The 18,549-nt window shown below is 35.9% G+C and overlaps 4 protein-coding genes across 4 annotated transcripts in view; 2 read left to right on the forward strand and 2 right to left on the reverse strand.

Moving 5' to 3' along the window:
* Positions 1-8,743: 8,743 nt before the first annotated feature.
* Positions 8,744-9,678, forward strand: LOC110191175 (huntingtin-interacting protein K). Its single transcript, XM_020961940.2, has 4 exons — positions 8,744-8,979; positions 9,121-9,182; positions 9,253-9,360; positions 9,472-9,678. The coding sequence occupies exons 1-4, from the start codon at positions 8,877-8,879 to the stop codon at positions 9,568-9,570; spliced, it is 372 nt and encodes a 123-aa protein (XP_020817599.1). The 5' UTR covers positions 8,744-8,876; the 3' UTR covers positions 9,571-9,678.
* A 6-nt stretch (positions 9,679-9,684) lies between these two features.
* Positions 9,685-12,652, reverse strand: LOC110191174 (dnaJ homolog subfamily B member 12). Its single transcript, XM_020961937.2, has 7 exons — positions 12,165-12,652; positions 11,264-11,447; positions 10,794-11,205; positions 10,622-10,734; positions 10,394-10,557; positions 10,230-10,326; positions 9,685-10,031 (listed from the first exon to the last, which is right to left on the reverse strand). The coding sequence occupies exons 1-7, from the start codon at positions 12,295-12,297 to the stop codon at positions 10,013-10,015; spliced, it is 1,122 nt and encodes a 373-aa protein (XP_020817596.1). The 5' UTR covers positions 12,298-12,652; the 3' UTR covers positions 9,685-10,012.
* A 1,049-nt stretch (positions 12,653-13,701) lies between these two features.
* rdx (BTB/POZ and MATH domain-containing protein rdx) overlaps positions 13,702-18,549 on the forward strand; it is a 77,564-nt gene continuing 72,716 nt past the window's right edge. Inside the window, exon 1 of the mRNA XM_020962214.2 lies at positions 13,702-14,219. The gene's annotated coding sequence lies outside the window, so the exon portion shown is untranslated. The remainder of the gene's footprint in view (positions 14,220-18,549) is intronic.
* On the reverse strand, positions 14,321-18,416 carry Cyp6d5 (Cytochrome P450 6d5). The gene is made up of 5 exons (XM_020962212.2): positions 15,950-18,416; positions 15,422-15,574; positions 14,925-15,352; positions 14,622-14,870; positions 14,321-14,547 (listed from the first exon to the last, which is right to left on the reverse strand). Exons 1-5 carry the CDS (start codon positions 16,480-16,482, stop codon positions 14,384-14,386), a joined length of 1,527 nt encoding a protein of 508 aa, XP_020817871.2. The 5' UTR covers positions 16,483-18,416; the 3' UTR covers positions 14,321-14,383.

Consider the following 18,549-nt stretch of genomic DNA (forward strand, 5'->3'; position numbering starts at 1 on the left):
TCGGACACCATATACTCCACCGACTGTCTATCTATTTTATTACTGAAATATAATGAATATGGGGATTATGTTTAGTGTCAATTGTTTATGGTCAAATTTGTATTTATTTGCTTTGGAAAAGGGGTGTTGGTATGTGAACAAAAAATCATTAGACTTCTGACTGGTGTCATATGGTTTTTTGATAGTTTATTTAAGGCGGAAAAGCAATAATGGTTTTGTATTACTCACTGAAGATGACATATTTCCTATCAATAAATTCACACTTAATGTTATTACATTATTGATGTGAACTCTATTAAATTTTAATTCAATTTGTTGTGCAATATCATTATCATTATAATCTTAATAGTTTATATGAAGTATAAAATTTCGAAAACACTCCTTATTCAGTTAGAGATAAGGGTATGGCTTATAAGTGAAGATATTTGATATTTCCTTAGTAAATAAATGAAATGCCAACATTTACTTTTTGTACTTTAATATTAAATATTTTTATACAACTTGAAAACAAAATTTAAATTAAAAATTTGTATTATATACGTTTAACACTTTAAATTTAAATAATGCAGAGAACACAAATCGATTTAAAATCAAGAAAGTGTCTAAATGTATTCAATAATGTATAAATTTTCCCAAATTTAAATATTTACATTTTTCCAAATTTAAGCTACTCAATGTGATATCTTTTTTATTTTTTGTATACTTTTAGACCACACTTTAAGTTCTTCCAAATCCCTATCAATTTTTGCAGCATCCCAAACCTTTTCTGATTAATTCAAACTCTTAAAAGAGTGTGTATGCTTTTTTATTCCACTCTCAAAATTCACCTGTACCTGAGCCATTTTCAAGGTCGCCTTCATAATCGTCGACCATTCATTGAGGCCTAACCTCTCCCCCGGGGCAATGTGCAAAGGCCAGACACAATTCCACCCACACAAAAGACTCCCTCTCTCCCTTTGCCATGGGGGGAAACAAGGATGAGTTGGTGGTCTCCAGTGGATCGATGTGGCCAGATGGACGACCCACTGCGACGTGGGGATCCAAGAGCTAGAGCTATGAACCTGATTGAATAATCGCCCCGCCGTGTGGAGGACAGTGGAACAAATCGTGTCTAATAGACTGATTAATATACAAGATTTCCAGTTTGGCTCAAGTCAAGTCGACCAGAGAGCTTGGACCCTTCCTCCCGGTTTTGCTTTTGCTAGCTGACCTCCACTGGCCTCCATCTCCTCCTCTGGGGAACCCCCTTCCCTCTTGGCCACATGTAACACGATTCGTGTGGATTAACTGCGCTCAAATTGATTGATTGTTAAAATGATGTATAGACATTTGATGGTTTCTTTTTTTTTTCGTCTTTGCCTTCTTGCCTTTGGGTTCTCTGAATACACTTGAATTATATTTTATTATAATTGATTATTTAAGTAAACTAAAATTTAAGGGCATTATGCTCAAGAGTAAAATAATATAATAATTTTAAAAAGAACCTGAAATATACCTAGAAACTTAAGGTATACATATTGTTATTCATTGTTTGCCTAAACAAGTTAAACTTTTACAGCTGCTTGAGCCTAAAATATTTGTTTTCATAACTCAAATAATATTTTAAATATAAAAATCACAATTTAGTATTTTTTGTAAGAAAATATCCATACTAAATTGTTATAGTATTTTAGTTTTGGTTATCTTGTCATACAAATTTTTAATATAATCTATTGATTTCTGGGAAAATATTTATACATTTAAAAGTACTAAATTAGAGTAGTATATAAAGATTAAGTCATTCAAATATTCAATTTAATATAACATAAATTAAAATTAAAAGTATATAATTTTTTTCTCCAAGTGCTACCTCGCCTTACCCCCCTCCTAAACGTCTGACTACCTCTCTTCTAATTAGTAACGTTCAGGCGAGAAATTAATTTTTGTAAAGATTTCTTTCTCGTTTTTCCTTTTTGATTTTGGCAAAACTTTTTTTTTCGATGGTGCGCACATATGAAATTGATTGAAAGGAATAAGAAAGGAACAAGTTTCTTTATTTTCTCAGAGGAAGTGAAATAATAATGAAACAACCCTTTTGTTAAGTTTTGGTGAAAAAGAAATAAAGAATAATTTGTATGGAAATTATATATGTAATGTGATATATTAGGCGGATGTCCGGGATGTGTTCATTGATTTACACACTCTCCTAAAACCCTGGATATAAATTTGAAAAAGGGTATATTATGCAGATGATAAAGTGAGGCATGCGATTAATGATTTAAAATTATATAAAGATTTCAAACAACTTGTTGATAATTTTATATTTTTTAAAGATAGCCAACATTCTTCATTAGCATGTGGTACTAGGAATATAATTTGTGTATCATAATCTCTGAATTTTAGATAATTATTATTTTTTTAATTAATACTAATCCATTTAAAATATATCTGAAAGTATGCTTTGATATATTAGAGGTCCCAAGCTTAGATGATATATTTTGTAGATCACATAAAATTGTGTGGCATCTGTATTTATAGCTTAACTAGCTTATGATATTATTAGTTTTTTTTTTTATTTTTTTTAATTTATTATTTAATCATTATTAAATTTTCCAAAATACTAAGTATCCTTGAGTCTATCCCCTCATCTTCTCCTTAAAACCAGACAAAAGGATCGCTTTGCGCTAAAAAGTATGCAGTGCTATTTATAGTTTATTATCCTAAGCACATCCAAGCACACCCTCCCCCTCGCAGGATATATGGACTCCCATTTAGTGTCCTTTTCCCCCGCTAAACCCTTTCTCTGTCACACTCACAAAAGGTGCACCTTAAGTGCTGCGTGGAAGCGGATGCGTGGTTGCGGATATAAAAAAGAAATATTACACATTATGCCAAATTGGCGGAGACTGTGAGGCGACAATAATAACGTTTAAAGTTAAATGCATGACACAATGGCAGACAGTTTTAGTGTTTGCCCGGTTATAAAGTCTGCAAAAATACGCACTCCCCCCCAGGATCGACTTTCGCAAGGGTTATATGTTATAAACCCATTGATAAGGAGAGTTTTGCTTAAATGTTTATGCACTCACTGGGTCTCCACAAAAGTTCTTTCAGCTTATCTATATTTTTTTGGTGGTTTTTTTTTTCTGCGGTTTTCCCCTGGGGTTTGGTTTTGCCTTTGAAGGTGAGAGATTTCTGGGTGGCTGGGAATATGCATAAAATAACACTGTCTTTTTATTTGGTGCTGGAAAAGGAGTAAATTGTACTTTACCTTATGGTATGTAAATAAAATAAAAAATAAAATAAATATATGTTAATTTAATGAGAAGTTTCCTTACTTGATCTCTCATAAATACCTCTAATTTATTGTCTAAATTATATTTTATTTATTTTTTGTATTTTATGTTCCCCTAACCTATGTAAATAATTAAATAAACCAATTGCAAACCACAACTTTGCCAAGCAATAACATTCATTCTCCTTCGAATTCTCGAATAATGTTTAACTAAATCATAAATAGTACACAAATAAATTATGATATTATTTCTATTAAAGCAAAAATGCTTATTAAAATATTTCCCAAATATTTCATATTTCAATTCACCTACCATGACCTCTATTCCCTGAAATCCTAGGCGGTCAATTGTCTACCTTTTGGGTTAAGTACCTGCCTTCCCCGCCTGCCTAGGCTTACATAATATGTAGGTAACTCATGTAAATGTTAACCTAGACACTAAAAATAAAACCAAAAGCTGGCAAATACAAATTTATTGAGGGGGGAGAAAGAGAATAAGGAAATCCTCGCCAAGCAAAACCCAGTGAGTCGAAAGGTACAAAGGATGTTTGCAGTCGTTTTCGCCTAACGACACTAATAAAATATTGAGCAGGCCATCGATAACCCCAAAAGGAGTTGCTGTCAACGAACCTTGGTGAGGGGAGGAGGGTATAGGGGGTTTAAGGATACTGAGAAGATAGGGAAACGCTTACGTAGATGGCAAAGATGACGATTAAAATAAATTTCCACGACAACCTGGCGCCGTTTAGCCAGCGGAAGGAAGCGAAATTGTTAAACGCAAAAGTTGCAAAATGTCAGGAGATACATTATGGCAAGGCAAGTTCATGCGGCTGGAAAGGGGAAACGGAAGCAGGACTTTACGACACACACACAGACACACTTGAGGCTTTGCACCTAGCTTCCTTTTTTTGGGAGGAGCAAAGGAGCAAAAGGAGAAGCGACTTGGCAAGTTGCAGACAAGTTTTAAATGAACGACCAGCGGCTTCCGTTCGATGCGTTCCAAACTGGCCAATGCCCAGGTCTAGAAAATGCACTGAAAATAATTGTTATAGAATATATAAACAATGATTTATAGAGGGGACATATTTTTAATTGATATAAATACAAAATGGGCTAACTAAAAATATTTTTTAACATATGTAAATGATTAAAAGACATTATGAAAGTATAAAACAAATTACTTTTGACAAAAAACCTTATTTAATTACCCTTGAAATATATTTAATAAAATGATTAAATCACTATTTTTTACAGTGCGTGTGTACCAGCGAAACGGTGTCTGTGTGTCCATCCTGTGAAGCATGACAATGGCCAAAAAGATGCTTCCTCGAGTGGCGACCACTTGCCAATTGCGATTATGGTTTATGTACAACCCGATAAAGGTCGTCAATAGGTCGCCTTCGCCAACACAGGACCCTCTCCACCTCAAGGATAACTACTCCTCGCTCCCTCCTAGGGTATCCTTGGGCAAAGGAGCAAGTTTTCCTACTTCGCTATCAGTTAGAGTCGGAACTTTTGCTGACCATTCGAGCGCCTTCAATGGCTCAATTATTTCGCTTTCCTTTTTTTTTTGGTTGGTTCACTATAACTTGGTTGCTACAAGGATAATTCCTTCGTGGCGTCAGTCAAGCGCACACCCATACCCATAAATATTTAAGGACACACACTACATTTGAGCCGGGCTTTCGAGTGTTATTAACGTAATTGAGTTTGCTAGCCAATTATGCATGCAATGAGCCAGAAGCTTATAGCTCCAGAGGACGAAGTCCGGTTGACGGTTTCCCCCAAAATTTTAAAGGCTGTCCTTGAATTTTGGGGCATTTCAATGCAAATTACAGAAGCTCCTGCGCAGCGCAACAGTTCTTGAAAATTGCATTTTCTTAATTTATTTGCTATGCAAATTTATTTATTGACTGACCCCACGGCAGGCACAGACATAACCACATCCACGATTCCCAATGTCATTTTGGCACAGACATAATCCTGTTCGTTGCAGGATAAGGATACAAGTGGACAAATGCATGTGTTAAAATAGCGGCCAAGAAAATAGGACTTATAATGTTTTCAAAATAAAAAAAAATTCATGGAAGATGTGCAAAATTTAATACAAAATGTTCTTTAATAGATTATAATATACTATTTTAGTTTTCAAAACAAAAATAATATTATTATGTATTTAAAAATATTTGAACATTGTTTAAACCTTGAAGCACTTATCATAATAAATATTTAAATATAATAAAGAAAGCTTCTGTTTTCATCGATTTTATTCCTTAAGTCTAGGTAGCTTATATCCTTTGATATATTTTTGTTAAAGTCCTTTCTAATGATAGCTTCTATTCCCAAAATCCTTATAATCATTACAACTTTAAATAAATCGATTAAATATTTTAATACTTGTATTATTACTATTATTAGCTATAAAAATCATCATATTTATTTATCCTATCAAATTCTAGTACTATTTTTATCACCTCAATTGTAAGTGCACTCCAAATTGCATCTAGCATTCATTCAGTTCATGAAGGGAATTCCCCCAAAATTGAATGGAGGATTGAGTGGCTTCATTAAGAATGCAGGAATTTTGATTTTTCGGGAGGAAAGGTATGACAATATTGAAAATCATATGCTCATTGGCAAATCCTTGACTTTAATTTGATTTGCGGAATTAGAAAAGCAAATGGTAATCCAAAAGGAAAAATGTTAATCAAAACTTGTATAAGGTTTAAAATTGCAACACACTTAAAGTCAAGAAATTAAAGGCTTTTAAGCTTTATCAATGAAATCCTTTTCCCATAGAAAGTTTAATATATTAATTGTTACAATATCCTAAGAATTCGATTTAAAAACTTTTTTTAATTGAAAAGATTACTCAGGAACTACATTATAAAACTTTTTAATATTGTTTGAAGGACTCTTATTTATTCAAAGAAATGTGAATTCATCTTCAAAAGTAATACTTTAAGTTAGCAATAAAAAATATACGAGACATCTATCAAACATTTTTTGAAACTTTTAAATTATTACACAATCCCCGATAACACATTTATGGCGTGTCGCCTTCACCCTTATCCTTGCATCTCCATCACACACACTTAAAGCCACACCAACAAAAATTAAATAAACAATAACCACATAAAAAAAAAGAAACAAAAAAAAACAATAAAACCGAATGTAAAACGTAAAAGTAACCACCGCAAAGAGAAACAACAACAAAAACAGCGACACAGAAATTTCGCCCTTGGAAAAGACAATGCAAGTTAAATTACGTCACGCGGTCTCTCTTCCTCTGGGAAAATTGCAAACAAAAAAAAAGAGGAAAATTTACTGTGTGAATTTTTTGGGAGCCAAGCAACACACGCACACACAGACACAATGCCCCCAAAGATATGCAATGCTCGATTTGGCATTGCAAACACCACAATGCCAACCGAAATTGCCAACTTAATTTATGTGCTGCGCTAATTAGCGCCATAATTTCATTTCCAATTGGCGCAAAAGGGGGGGGCAAATAACAGGAAAGTGCCAGAAAAGTGTGGAGAACGTATAGGAAAAGTTGGAAAAATTATAATGCAAACCCTGTTGCATCATTTACTACAAGTTTTGGGGAATCCTTTGTAATAGATATTTTAAGAAAGTATTTAAACTCTAGAAAAAATATCTTCATAATAAGAAAAACTAAATTTACATATTCTAGGATACACATATAGCTTAAAAAAATTACAAAAATAAAACTTAGGCATGTCTTTAAAGACGATTTCCTATTTTCCTCCAGGCTAATGTCTTTAAAAAGAATTTATTTCTATTTCAGGCTTATATTTTGGTGTCCGTTGACCTAAAATAAGTTTTAAACATTGAATTTAAAAATGTTTAATCTGAAAAATATATATATTTAATAGAAATCCCCCATAGGAGAATCTGTGGCATAAATCTACAAAATCATTTCCCCTATTCAAAGTTCCCTTCCTATTTTTCGTGTCACGCGCGCTTTGCATACAAAATTCAGACGAAAAAAACCCGCTGGCTGCCGAAAAAATAAAATCGAATTAAATGCAGTGCACATATGCTTCAGGACCCTCCTCATTTTCCAACACTCGCCCCCGCATACCACACACAACCCCCCCTTAACAAATGATGTTGACCGCCCATGGTCATGGATACTAATTAATCTTGATTTTCAACAGAAGCAAAGTCCAAAGGATAGGAAGCAGTCGGTGGATATAGAGTGTGTGCGAGTGTCCTTTCGTCAAAGTGACAATTAAATTAATCATGATGCCAAACGATTATGTCAACAGGACATCCCAACACACACACACATATACATATATATTTATATATATATATATTCTTCAGAGGAACATAGAAGCCCCTCCAAGGAGTCGAACTTCCATGGGTGTTGAGCTAGTATTCGTGTCTCCGTTGGTGTTGCAAAATCTAATTAGATGCGGGCATCAAACTTATAATTAACATTTTGACCGCAACACACAAAAATTTTGCAAAAAGATACAACAAGCAAATAAAAAAAAGGATACTTGCAGGGGCTTGGATTTTATGTGCGAGACATTTATAATTAGTTTTGTGGTTGACACATAAACTGAAGCTTTACTTTTAAATTATTTTTAGAAATTTAACTTGTTCTAAATTTAAATTCAAGGAAACATTCAAATTAAATCAGTTTAAAATAATGCAACTAATATATAAGCACTTATTCCACATACTTTAAGTTTAGGAAATTAAAGGAAATGAAAAATTATTGCTTGTTCTTTATACTTAAGAATATATGTTTTAAAATAGAGTTTTAAAAATCGTTAATACTAAAACCGTTAAAAGTTGTATAGATGTTAGAGAATACATAATTAATTACAGAAGAAACTAAAATACAATAGGGGTTTTAAAACCATTTATATAAATTTTGGTATACAAAGAAAAAATAAAGTTTAAAAAAACTACAAATAATAAATATTTAAACTAAAATTGTTGGTTCTCAAATATTTAAATAAGGTTTTCAAGTTTTCGTTATAAACCATCTTATAAAAGGTTTAAGGCACAAATAATAAGGTGTGGAACATGGCTAAGCAACGTAACTGAACGAAAACGTATAAGTCGTAACGTAAGGTTAGAGCCTATCGAAACATCGATGACATTATTTTTACTTAAAATTGCAAAAACAAGTAAAATATTATAAGAAATACTTATCAACATTTAAAATTTACTGAATATAGCCGGCCAAATTCAATTTTTATAATTTTGATAAATTTTTATTTCAATATAGCTCGGGTGGAACTGCTAAGGATTATCTGTAGAACAGCCAGCTGGTCTGTCTTATCAATATTTAATAATTAAATATTAAAAACCAAAATTGTCTGCGTATCTCTTGTGATTATAGTATTTATCAAGCGATAATTTATGGTTTTAATTAATATATTCTTAAATTCTAAAGTAATTACTAGGTTAAAATAACAGCAGGCTGACATCTACTCTCAACAATCGATATATCGGTATGACTATTGCTATTGTCCCATCACTAATCGCACGAGGTGCTCGAACAAAAAATACAAGTCAACCAAAATTTTAATAAATTAACTTAAATATCAGTCCCAAAATGACGGAAACTGAGGAAATTAACGGTACTGAGGTGGAGGACGACGAGCAGGACTCGAAACAAAAGAAGTCCGATGCCAAGCGACACGATGATGGAGCCGCAGGTAAATGTTCATTCAACAACCCCCGCAAAACCGCCACCAGAGAAAATGATTCAAGGGTTTTATAGCTAAACATGTAGAATTCCTGCATAATTTTATAAATAATTGTTGATAAATAATACCTAAAATATATCATTTCCACAGATTTGGAGCGTGTTACGGATTATGCCGAGGAAAAAGAAATCTCTGCAGCCAACATATCCAGCGTAAGTTCGCTTAAATAATTAAATATATAAGGAAAAGATTATTATCTAAAGTTTTCCTTATTATTTATAGGCTGTGGAACAGTTTGGCAATCAGCTCAACAGGGAAAACGAACTGCGAGTTGCCAAGGAACAGGAACTCCAGAAGGTGCAAGTAAAGAAGGAGGATATCGAACTAATTGTACGTACCTCTTAAGAATAGATCTTTGAATTCTCTTCTCCATTAACGGATCCTCCTTAAAGTTCTTTTAAACTTCATTAATTATATTTAATCTTTCGTTTCAATTGACAGATGAACGAGCTGCTTGTTAGCAGGTCGCAGGCCGAGAAGGTGCTCCGCGAACAAAGCGGCGACGTGGTGGCCGCCCTGGAGGCCATCATTAGCAACTGAGGTGCTCTGGAAAAGCATAACTCTGACATTATTTGTACATTTATAAACGCTAGCGAAGAAAAACAAGAAAAGAAAACACTCAAGCCCCGAAAAAAAACTGAAGAAAAAGACTTATTTGTTGGTGTAAAGAGATAACTTTCAATTTTTATTCAAGAGTACCGCCAGTGGCCCATCATCAGCTATTATCCATCATCCGTTCGTTGACAATTTGACTATCAATAATTATGTGATCAATATGCGTACCATCCTTGTTACAATTCATGTTTCTAAATGATAAAAACAATAGTACATCTTCGCCTCAGCAGTCTCCCAACTTATACTCGTAAATATATGACTTTTTTGGCAGTTTGCAGTTTGCTTCGCCGATTGCTCTAAAATAATTTTCTACATGCCATTCGATCAGATAGATCGTGCTCTTTGTTGTTAGGAAAGACCTGAAGGGTCATAGCATCAGCACTATGCTGTACATTCATAGGGAGAGAGAGGGAGGAAAAATAGTTTAAACAGACTTTATAAATTATAAAAACAGAAAACAAAGATAATGAAATTCATTTATAACAACTAAGCAAACGACAACCCAGTTAAAGCTTTAAAATATGGGAAATATGAAGATTTTTCGTGTAGCAGCAAACATCTAACTAATTTATGTGATTAAATACTTTTGCAAATTCTCGCACGACGGCGTATTAATATTCTGCGCCTTTCGATACAAGTCCCGATCGCCAAAGGTCCTTGCTTTAGCCAACATTGAGTCTCCTGTAAAATGCGGTCAAATATACTTGTTAAAAGTTTGCTCTTTAAGAAAGTTAGCCAAAAAACTCACGATAATTCCGTTCTCGACTGCAAGAATGCTTCAAATGATTCACAAAGTCCTCTTCTACGGATTCCTCTAGACGTGCCACCGAGCCCTGATACTCTGAATAGAAGTTGTCCTTGACGTAATAGGGAATCTTCAGGCCATTAGTCTCGCGCTTCACCGAATATTTACTACAGATAATATAAGAGACTTGATTAGTTCTGATCTTTGGTGGATTTTTGAAGCCATAATTACTGTGAGGGCGTGAGGCTGTACATAGGATCCGAGATAAAGAAGGATGACATCATAGACAGGCCAATGAGCAGCAAGATGGGCAATAAGTTGATCAAAGCTGATGAATTGTTGCCCTGAAAATAGAAAGTAATGTGTAAATAGGCATAGAGATAATACAATTAGGCACTCTCACCTCCCGATCCTCGCGTGCTTGATGACGCCGACGCTGTTGCCTCATATACACATTCTGTTGCGGGAAGCCGCCATTGAAGAACATATTGAACAGCTCCTCGGCACTGATGTCAGCCTGGAAGCCACGCGAATAGCCGTACTCGTGGTTGTAGTACTGGCCTTGCCCGTGGTGATTTCCTCCATTGTTATGACCGTTATGCGACTCGTTGATGCCATAAAGATCGTAGTTCTTTCGCTTTTCGGCATCGGTGAGGACGCCGGCAGCATTGCCCAGAGCCTTGAAGGCTTCCACCGATCCTGGGGCCTTGTTCTTGTCCGGATGCAATTGCAATGCCAGCTTTTTGTATGCCTTCTTTATCTCCGAATCCGTTGCAGTCTTGGTAACACCCAATACCTCATAGTAGTCCTTGCACCTAAACGATTATAAATTATATAAACTGGAAGGGAGAAAGACATGGTAGAGCAACCTACTTTTTAATCTTTCGCACCGCCTCCAGTTGATCGTTGGTATAATCTGGGGCACTGGATCGTGAATCTGAATTCACACGCTTCCTCGGACCGGTGTCCTTCTCATCGGTGCCACCACCTGCTGCAGGTCGAGATTTGCCATTGCTGCCGTTGCTGCTGGGATTGCTCTTCACTTGGGCCAGCAGCTCTGCAAAGATCAAATGTATGTCATGAGTCAAAGGTCAAATATTGGAGATATACCTACGTGGTTGTTTTTAGGATAAAAGTAATAAACTGACTTGCCAAGTATAAAACTCAGAAAGAAAACCCTCAAAAAATTCCCAGGAAAAAATCCCCCAAGGAAGACTATCCTCTAAATATTTAATCTTATTTTGCCACTTTTTTAAATAATAAAGATACAGCTGCTTTGATCAAAATGGTACCATTATACTTGATAACAAAGTATCGATAACCAAACTAACGTTTCTAAACTAATGATAAGATTAAACTTGACATTAAAATAGCTTATTATTCTTGTTATTGGTATTATAGCTCAGTAGCGCTTTAATAATCGGGCTACCACGGGTTCTGGGTTATTTCTTGAAGGTATCACTAGCTCACAATTTAGTTCTTAAAAAACTATTTCACATAACTAATAGGTAGACAATTTTAACAAACTTAACACTATTTGTTCGAGTTTCTTGTGGCTTATCTACTGAGTTTGGAATATTATTCAAAAACTACAGGAAAGACTCCAAAAGATACCAATCCCACAAGCGTATTATCAATAAATTAGTAAGCTAGCCGGAGGCCCAAACTCATTATGATAACAAGCCTCACCCATATAAAGCTCTTAGTTAATTATTTCATTGCTCATTGAGTTTTAGGCGACCCCAAAGGATTTACTCCCTCCCATTATCCTTACTTTTCGCATTCTCCGTAGGATAGAGTTTCTCCGCCTTGATCAGGAACTTTTCGGCCTTCTCGATCTTGCCCTCGGCCAGCGCCTGCACAGCAAAGTCAATGCAGCGCTGAGCCTCGTCCTTGTTACCGTCCATGGATTCACCTGGCGTGTCCACTAGTTAGTACGTGGTGATCAAAGTAAATAGTTGGGGCTCTGCTATTTCCGTCTCGCTCTGTGTGCCCCTAGGTGTGTGTGCTTTACAATTTACGAGCTACGCACTAACACACACGCGATAGCCTGCTTCGTTTCTAGTTTCCGCACTCGCGTACGGTGAAAGTTACGTTTTTCTATGCTATGCACTTGTACATTTCTTTGTTAATTTGATTTTACGCTGAATTTAATTGATTTTATTTGGTCAAATTTTTCATCAGCCGAAAAATACAGCACGGCGTTGCCACCTTGTTTGTAGAGAAACATGAATAGAGAGAGGCTGCCACCTGTCACAGAATCTAGCTCGTTTCAAGCTAGTCAACAAAGATCTTCAGCTCATAAATAAACACATTAATTAATTTAAAGCAATGCTAACCTTGTGTGTATGTACAAAACAGATAATAGCTTACCTAACTCGAACCTATAATTTAGTTATGTTTAGTTAGATTAGTAAAAGTAAGCTGCAGAAAAATTTATTGATTAATATCAATCCGCAATATCAGTCATTATTTATCTTATAAAAACAAAATAACTTCGGAACGCAAATTTTGGTATTTATTTGCTGCTTGCATTTTTTTAGAAGATGGAATCGCAATTAGATCATAACTAAGCTTAAAATATTCTCATTCTGTGTACCGATATTTTTATATGACAATTTTTTTCGACAAATTAAATATTTAAAAACTCAAAACTTAGTCAAAAAAGCATTTCTTTAAATTCGGAGAGTGTTCCTGTTTTAGTTTTTAACATGTTTATAACTCGGAATACTCAATTTAAAAATTACGAAAGGTAACATTTTTGACAATTTTACCGTCGTAACACCTAATAAAATATTTATTAAAAAAAATTAAATGTTTGCCGCACATAGCTAGATCGAGGCGGCTGTCGCTGCTAATTAAGAATATCGAAAATGTGTCCTTCACAGAGTAACAGGCTTATGACTAAATTTATAATACCCTTCAAAAATAATTTTGTGAAATCTTTTTCAAATGTCCTGTTTGTTTTTAAAGTTAATTAATTTGTGTAAACATTTTAAAATAATAATATAAGATGATGTTTTTTAAACTCGCTCACGATGTCATGCTGTTGGTAAGGTTAGTCTGACAAGTTCTAAACATAGTCTGACAAGTTTTAAACACAAACAAATTAATTACACCGTTTTTTTAAGACTAAACGGTCATAATAATATAATATAATAAATGTTATAATAATATATGCTTTTAAAGCCATTTAATTTCATCATAGGGAGCAGTGAACAGAAATCGTTAAATACATTTACTTAATAAATCTGGTTCGCTGGAAAATAGCCAAAACCGTGAAATGGCCAGATAGCCAGCGCGGCGTTGCCAGACCATTAGCTAGCACCCACGAACATATGTATGTGTCCATGGCGGGCGAGCGCAAGTGAGTGTGAGTGTGTGCCGCAGCATGGGAAGCGAGTGATTCGCTGATTCGCCAGATTTCGTCGTATTTATTTGGTAATTTGCTAAGAATTAGCGGAGGGCCAGCGCCTAACGAGTGCAGTGTAATTAACCGCGAAAGGCGCTCTAATTAACGCATTGCGGCCCCCGTCGTGAATCGTCATCGCCGCGAACGCGACAGTGTGCGTGTCGAGTGCGTGCGTACGCGACCGTGTTCGAGTGTGTGTGTGTGTGTTTGTGTGGCGCAGTTCACACAACTTGGCCTGGAAAAAGTGAAAGAGTATTTTTTTCGGCCATATTGTGTTGTCATAGTTGTGGAAAAGTGCATTTCCCCGCCATATGGAGTTACCCGAAAGTGCATTCTGATTCTCCCTGATGCGAAGTAAATAGCGCGACTTATGTAAAGCGGAGCAACAACAAGAAAAACCTATTTACATTTACAAAGGTGCGTACAAGCAGTTTGCGTGTGTTGGTGGGTGCATGCATCTGTGTATGTGTATGTGTGTGTGCGTGTGAAAAGTGCATCCAATTGACATTTTCATTAGATTTTCTATTTCAAATGCATTTTATTTACTAGATAAACGAGTGTTTAGGTTGTTTCTTAGGTTTCTAATTCTTGAGGGAAACCCGAACGGGTACTCCATGTTTGGGCATGAGCGGCACTCCATTTACACCGAACTCGATCTCAGTCTTCTCCTTGCGGATTTCCAGATTGAAAGTGGACAAAACCTTGGCTACCGCTATCTTTACATTCACCTTTCCCATGCGGGCCCCTGGAAAATTAAGACAATTAATTGTGTTGTTAACAGTTCAGAAATATGAATTAATTATCAGTTTATATTCTTACCTATGCAGTGACGAGGTCCCTCGCCAAAGGCCAAATAGGCAGACTGATTGTAGTCCTTGCTCTCATCCAAATACCGCTCTGGCTTATAACTCATCGGATCGGGGAAGTACTCGGGATCCCGGTGCATTCCCATCACAGAAATCACAATTTGTGTGCCCTTCTTGATCATCACCTTGCTATCCGGCACTGGAAAATCTTGTGTGCAGATCCGGTTCAAAAGGGGCAGAGCGGGATACTTGCGGGCAGTTTCTATAAGAAGAGAAATTAATCATTTCCCCTAAGAGGATTCCCTTCATTACTTACCCAACACGCAGGCCTCCAAGTACTTCATATCCGAAATGGCATCATAGTTCAATCCGCCGTGTTTCTCAATGGCGTGACGCACATCCTCCTGCGCCTTGGCCATGGCCTCCGGATTCTGGGTGAGCTCGAAGAGAGTAAAGGCTGATGTGGAGGCTGTGGTCTCATAGCCAGCTACAAAGAACAGGAAAAGCTGTCCAGCAATAAGATCCTTCGACATGGACTTGAGGCCTTTGTTAGAGTTCTCAGCCGACCAAATGGAATCATCGGTGTTAATCTGTCCCTGGTTACGTAATTGCAAAAGAAGTTGCAGCATATCCTTGCGAACAATGTTGTTCTTCTCCCTGAGATCCACGGTACGATGGGACAATTCCCGCATTCTTTCGGTGGCCTCCTGCTTCCAGCCAAATCGGACAAATAACTTTTCCAATCTAGAAACAAGTTTTTGCTTAGACTTCTTGATATGTATTTAAATGATGTTTTTGTAAGATTTAACTTACCCGGGATATAGGAAACTTGTTGTGCCTCGTACAATATCCTCAAAGTTGTTGCGATTCAATTTCTTACTGATCGAGATGAATTCATTGTTGGGATCTACAAAACTGTCCACTTCCAGCCCAAAAATAGTCGAAGCAATAATATCGATGGCATAACTAAAGGGTAGAATATAAAATGAAAAATGTAGTACTTGTATCTTTTAGATACAGTAAGTGTATAATGTGATAAGATATATAGGATATACTACAATAAGTAATTTGCACTTGGAGAATCAAAGTTTTGTTATTAAAATCTTGAGGATTGTTTAACTAAAACTCCTACTAACTGATAGTCCTTACACAACATTGTTGTTTTTATCATTCCATAGAAAGATTTTAAAAATAGAACCGCTCGCTTTGGGGCGCAGATAGGGACAAAACTTATCTTGCTTTGGCTAGCTTTTTTGCTCGGACAAATAAACAAATGCTAAAATAAAACAGGTATCTGTGAACGATTCAATCTAATCAGGTATTCCCTCGTCCACCACTTACGTCGACATTAGACTCTTCAGCTCCACCTCCTGGCTACCACCGGACTGGGGCAGTTGTTTCCTCAAGTGTGCTATCATCTTATCACCGACTGCATTAGAGGTCTCGAACATGGCCTTCAGCTTGCCGGAGGTGAACGAGGGCGACAGCTTGTTACGCAGCGTCTTCCAATTTAGTCCCTCCATTTGGAACAGGCCCGCGGAAATGGGATCATTTTCCTCGTCCACGTAAACGCCACGATCATGGAAGCTGGCAAAGTCCTTGACAAGTATATCGTGAGCTAGCTGAGCATCACGAACCAGGAGGGCGGGTCTCAGGGTCAGATACATTCCAACTACCGGCTCCTTGGTGGAATTGTACATGTCGTAGATGGCCATGCCGAAGGATCGCTTTCCTCGTTTCACGGACTCCAAGGCACCGAAGGGAATACTCACACCCGTCGAGGGAATACCCTTGCGATCCCAGTAGCTAAATGTCCACTTTAGGTAAACATATAGCAGGGTTACGACCCCGATCAGCAGCACTATACCGATCATGATGCTCAACTATGTATATTCTTGATGTCCGCACTGTTAGCGAGTCAAATTCAAACTAACCGGTCGATTCCCACTGCCGATTTATAGTCGTTAGACAAGTACCGATCGCCAGGCGGGCGGGCGCATTGTGTGTTAAACAATTTCGCCATTTCGAGCAAGAGATTAGGTTATCTCTCCTCGCTCGGCTCGGACGTCAGTAAACACAGCTACTCAAGGCTTAGATTCCCTTAGAGGTAGGTTCAGACTACCCTCTGGGGTAGCCTGCTCTGGCATGATTTTCATAGTCTCATTGTGCCTTCTCAGTGTGACACGGCTACTTGGAAAGTTGTCGATATATTTTGCCGACGCAGCATTATACTCATTTGCAGATACTGTTTTGTTTGAACAATCTAGGCAACCCTGCATTGGGTGATATGTCAAATCGCTTTTTGATAATGATAGGCGACCAATCGCCTTTATTTTGAAACCTATTGTATACTCAGTATGCATTCAACTCTGACGGTGGGTGCTACGTCTTAGCAAGTAAACTTGTATACCTTATCATTTTACAAAAGTTTATTCTAAACTATAGATTTACAGATTGAATAAGACATAATTAGTTTAAGGGGTTTGTAATATAATAAAACAAGCTTAGGTTAAATTAAGTTTTATTTGCCTTTTTTTATATAAAAAACATTTCTGCTGATGTAATTCATGAAATTAATAGGTTTCACTCGTTTATAGCAATAATAATTATAGGTTCTTCATATTTAATAGGTAGTTACTACATGAGTTTGTATTTTGTAGGTTCTATCTTTTCAAAAAAAGATATTTTATCTTCGGTTTGTATATATTTCTTCCAGTACCTGCACTTTACCCGCATTGTAAGAGATAAGATCTTTAAGAAAACAGATTTCGTTTGTCCCTTCTCATAAGAAAACTGCCCTTTTAAATGATTTTTAGATAAGTTGAAAATCCTGGAATTAGTGTGAAAAATCCTAAAGAAATATAATCTATAATTTTTATTCTAGATTAAAAGACCATTTTTCTTTTAATTATTTCTTTCTGAGCTGATTATAATATTACAAATCTCATGAAATAGTTTAAAATTCACTGTTTAAATGTGTGAATTAGTTGAGTAAAATGTGAACAGAATTTCGTATAAAATGCACTTGTTACACCCTTATTTGTCACCGCTAAATAACTACCTTTGCTTGTTTTATAAAGTCAATTTACATTCATAGAGCGGGCTGATTGAATCTGTGGAATCTCTAATGGGACTTAAGTCATTTGTAAAAGTAAGGTATCATTATGATGTTTACAAATAAGAAAAAAAGACGTAATATTTGAATTCTGCCAGTCATTTATATTATATATTTCCAGTTTCCCAAGCTTAGAAGCCTTAATTAACAAGTTTGTTTTCTTCGATTTCATTAAAAATAAGTTCTCTACTTCCTAATTTGAATAATTAAAATGGTCTGAACTTACTAAATTGTATTCTAGTTTTAGAAATATCATAACAATAATGTTTCCATTTCGATTACAAATACAATCTCACATTCCTTATCAACAAATAATAAAATCTCAGTTTCTATTAAAATTCATGTTTTTACTAATAAAATCACTTGTTGGTAATTTTAAAGATTTATTTGATTTTAATGAAGCAGATTAACTGCTTCGCTTATCACAAGTCAAGCGAAATTTATAGAGTTCGGTTGTTTTTTGGTTGTTCTTTTCGGACCTAGGCCAAGAAGAAGGGGACTTCCCCAACTGTTGGGGAAGCCTATGACTTGCACATTTCCCATTACTATTAATATAACCAAACTCGATACGCCTTCAAAACTTTCCGCTGGCCATTTTGACCCGGTTTGTTGACTTTGACGTTTCTGGTAGCGCTGTTCCCGATGTTTTTCTTCTTTTCCAGGTTGTTCACTTGAGAACTTTGTGCTGTTACTGTTTTATTTTTGTGCAGCGAGAGGCAACGACTTTGGTTAAACATGTAAGCAACCCACACAAAGCAACACAAGCAACAACAACAAAAATGAGGGGAAATAAAAAAAAAATAAAAACAAAAAGCACAAAAACAGC

The sequence above is a fragment of the Drosophila serrata genome, unplaced genomic scaffold (genome assembly GCF_035046125.1).
Source record: "Drosophila serrata isolate PLE 108 unplaced genomic scaffold, ASM3504612v1 contig_376, whole genome shotgun sequence".
NCBI classification, from domain to species: domain Eukaryota; kingdom Metazoa; phylum Arthropoda; class Insecta; order Diptera; family Drosophilidae; genus Drosophila; species Drosophila serrata.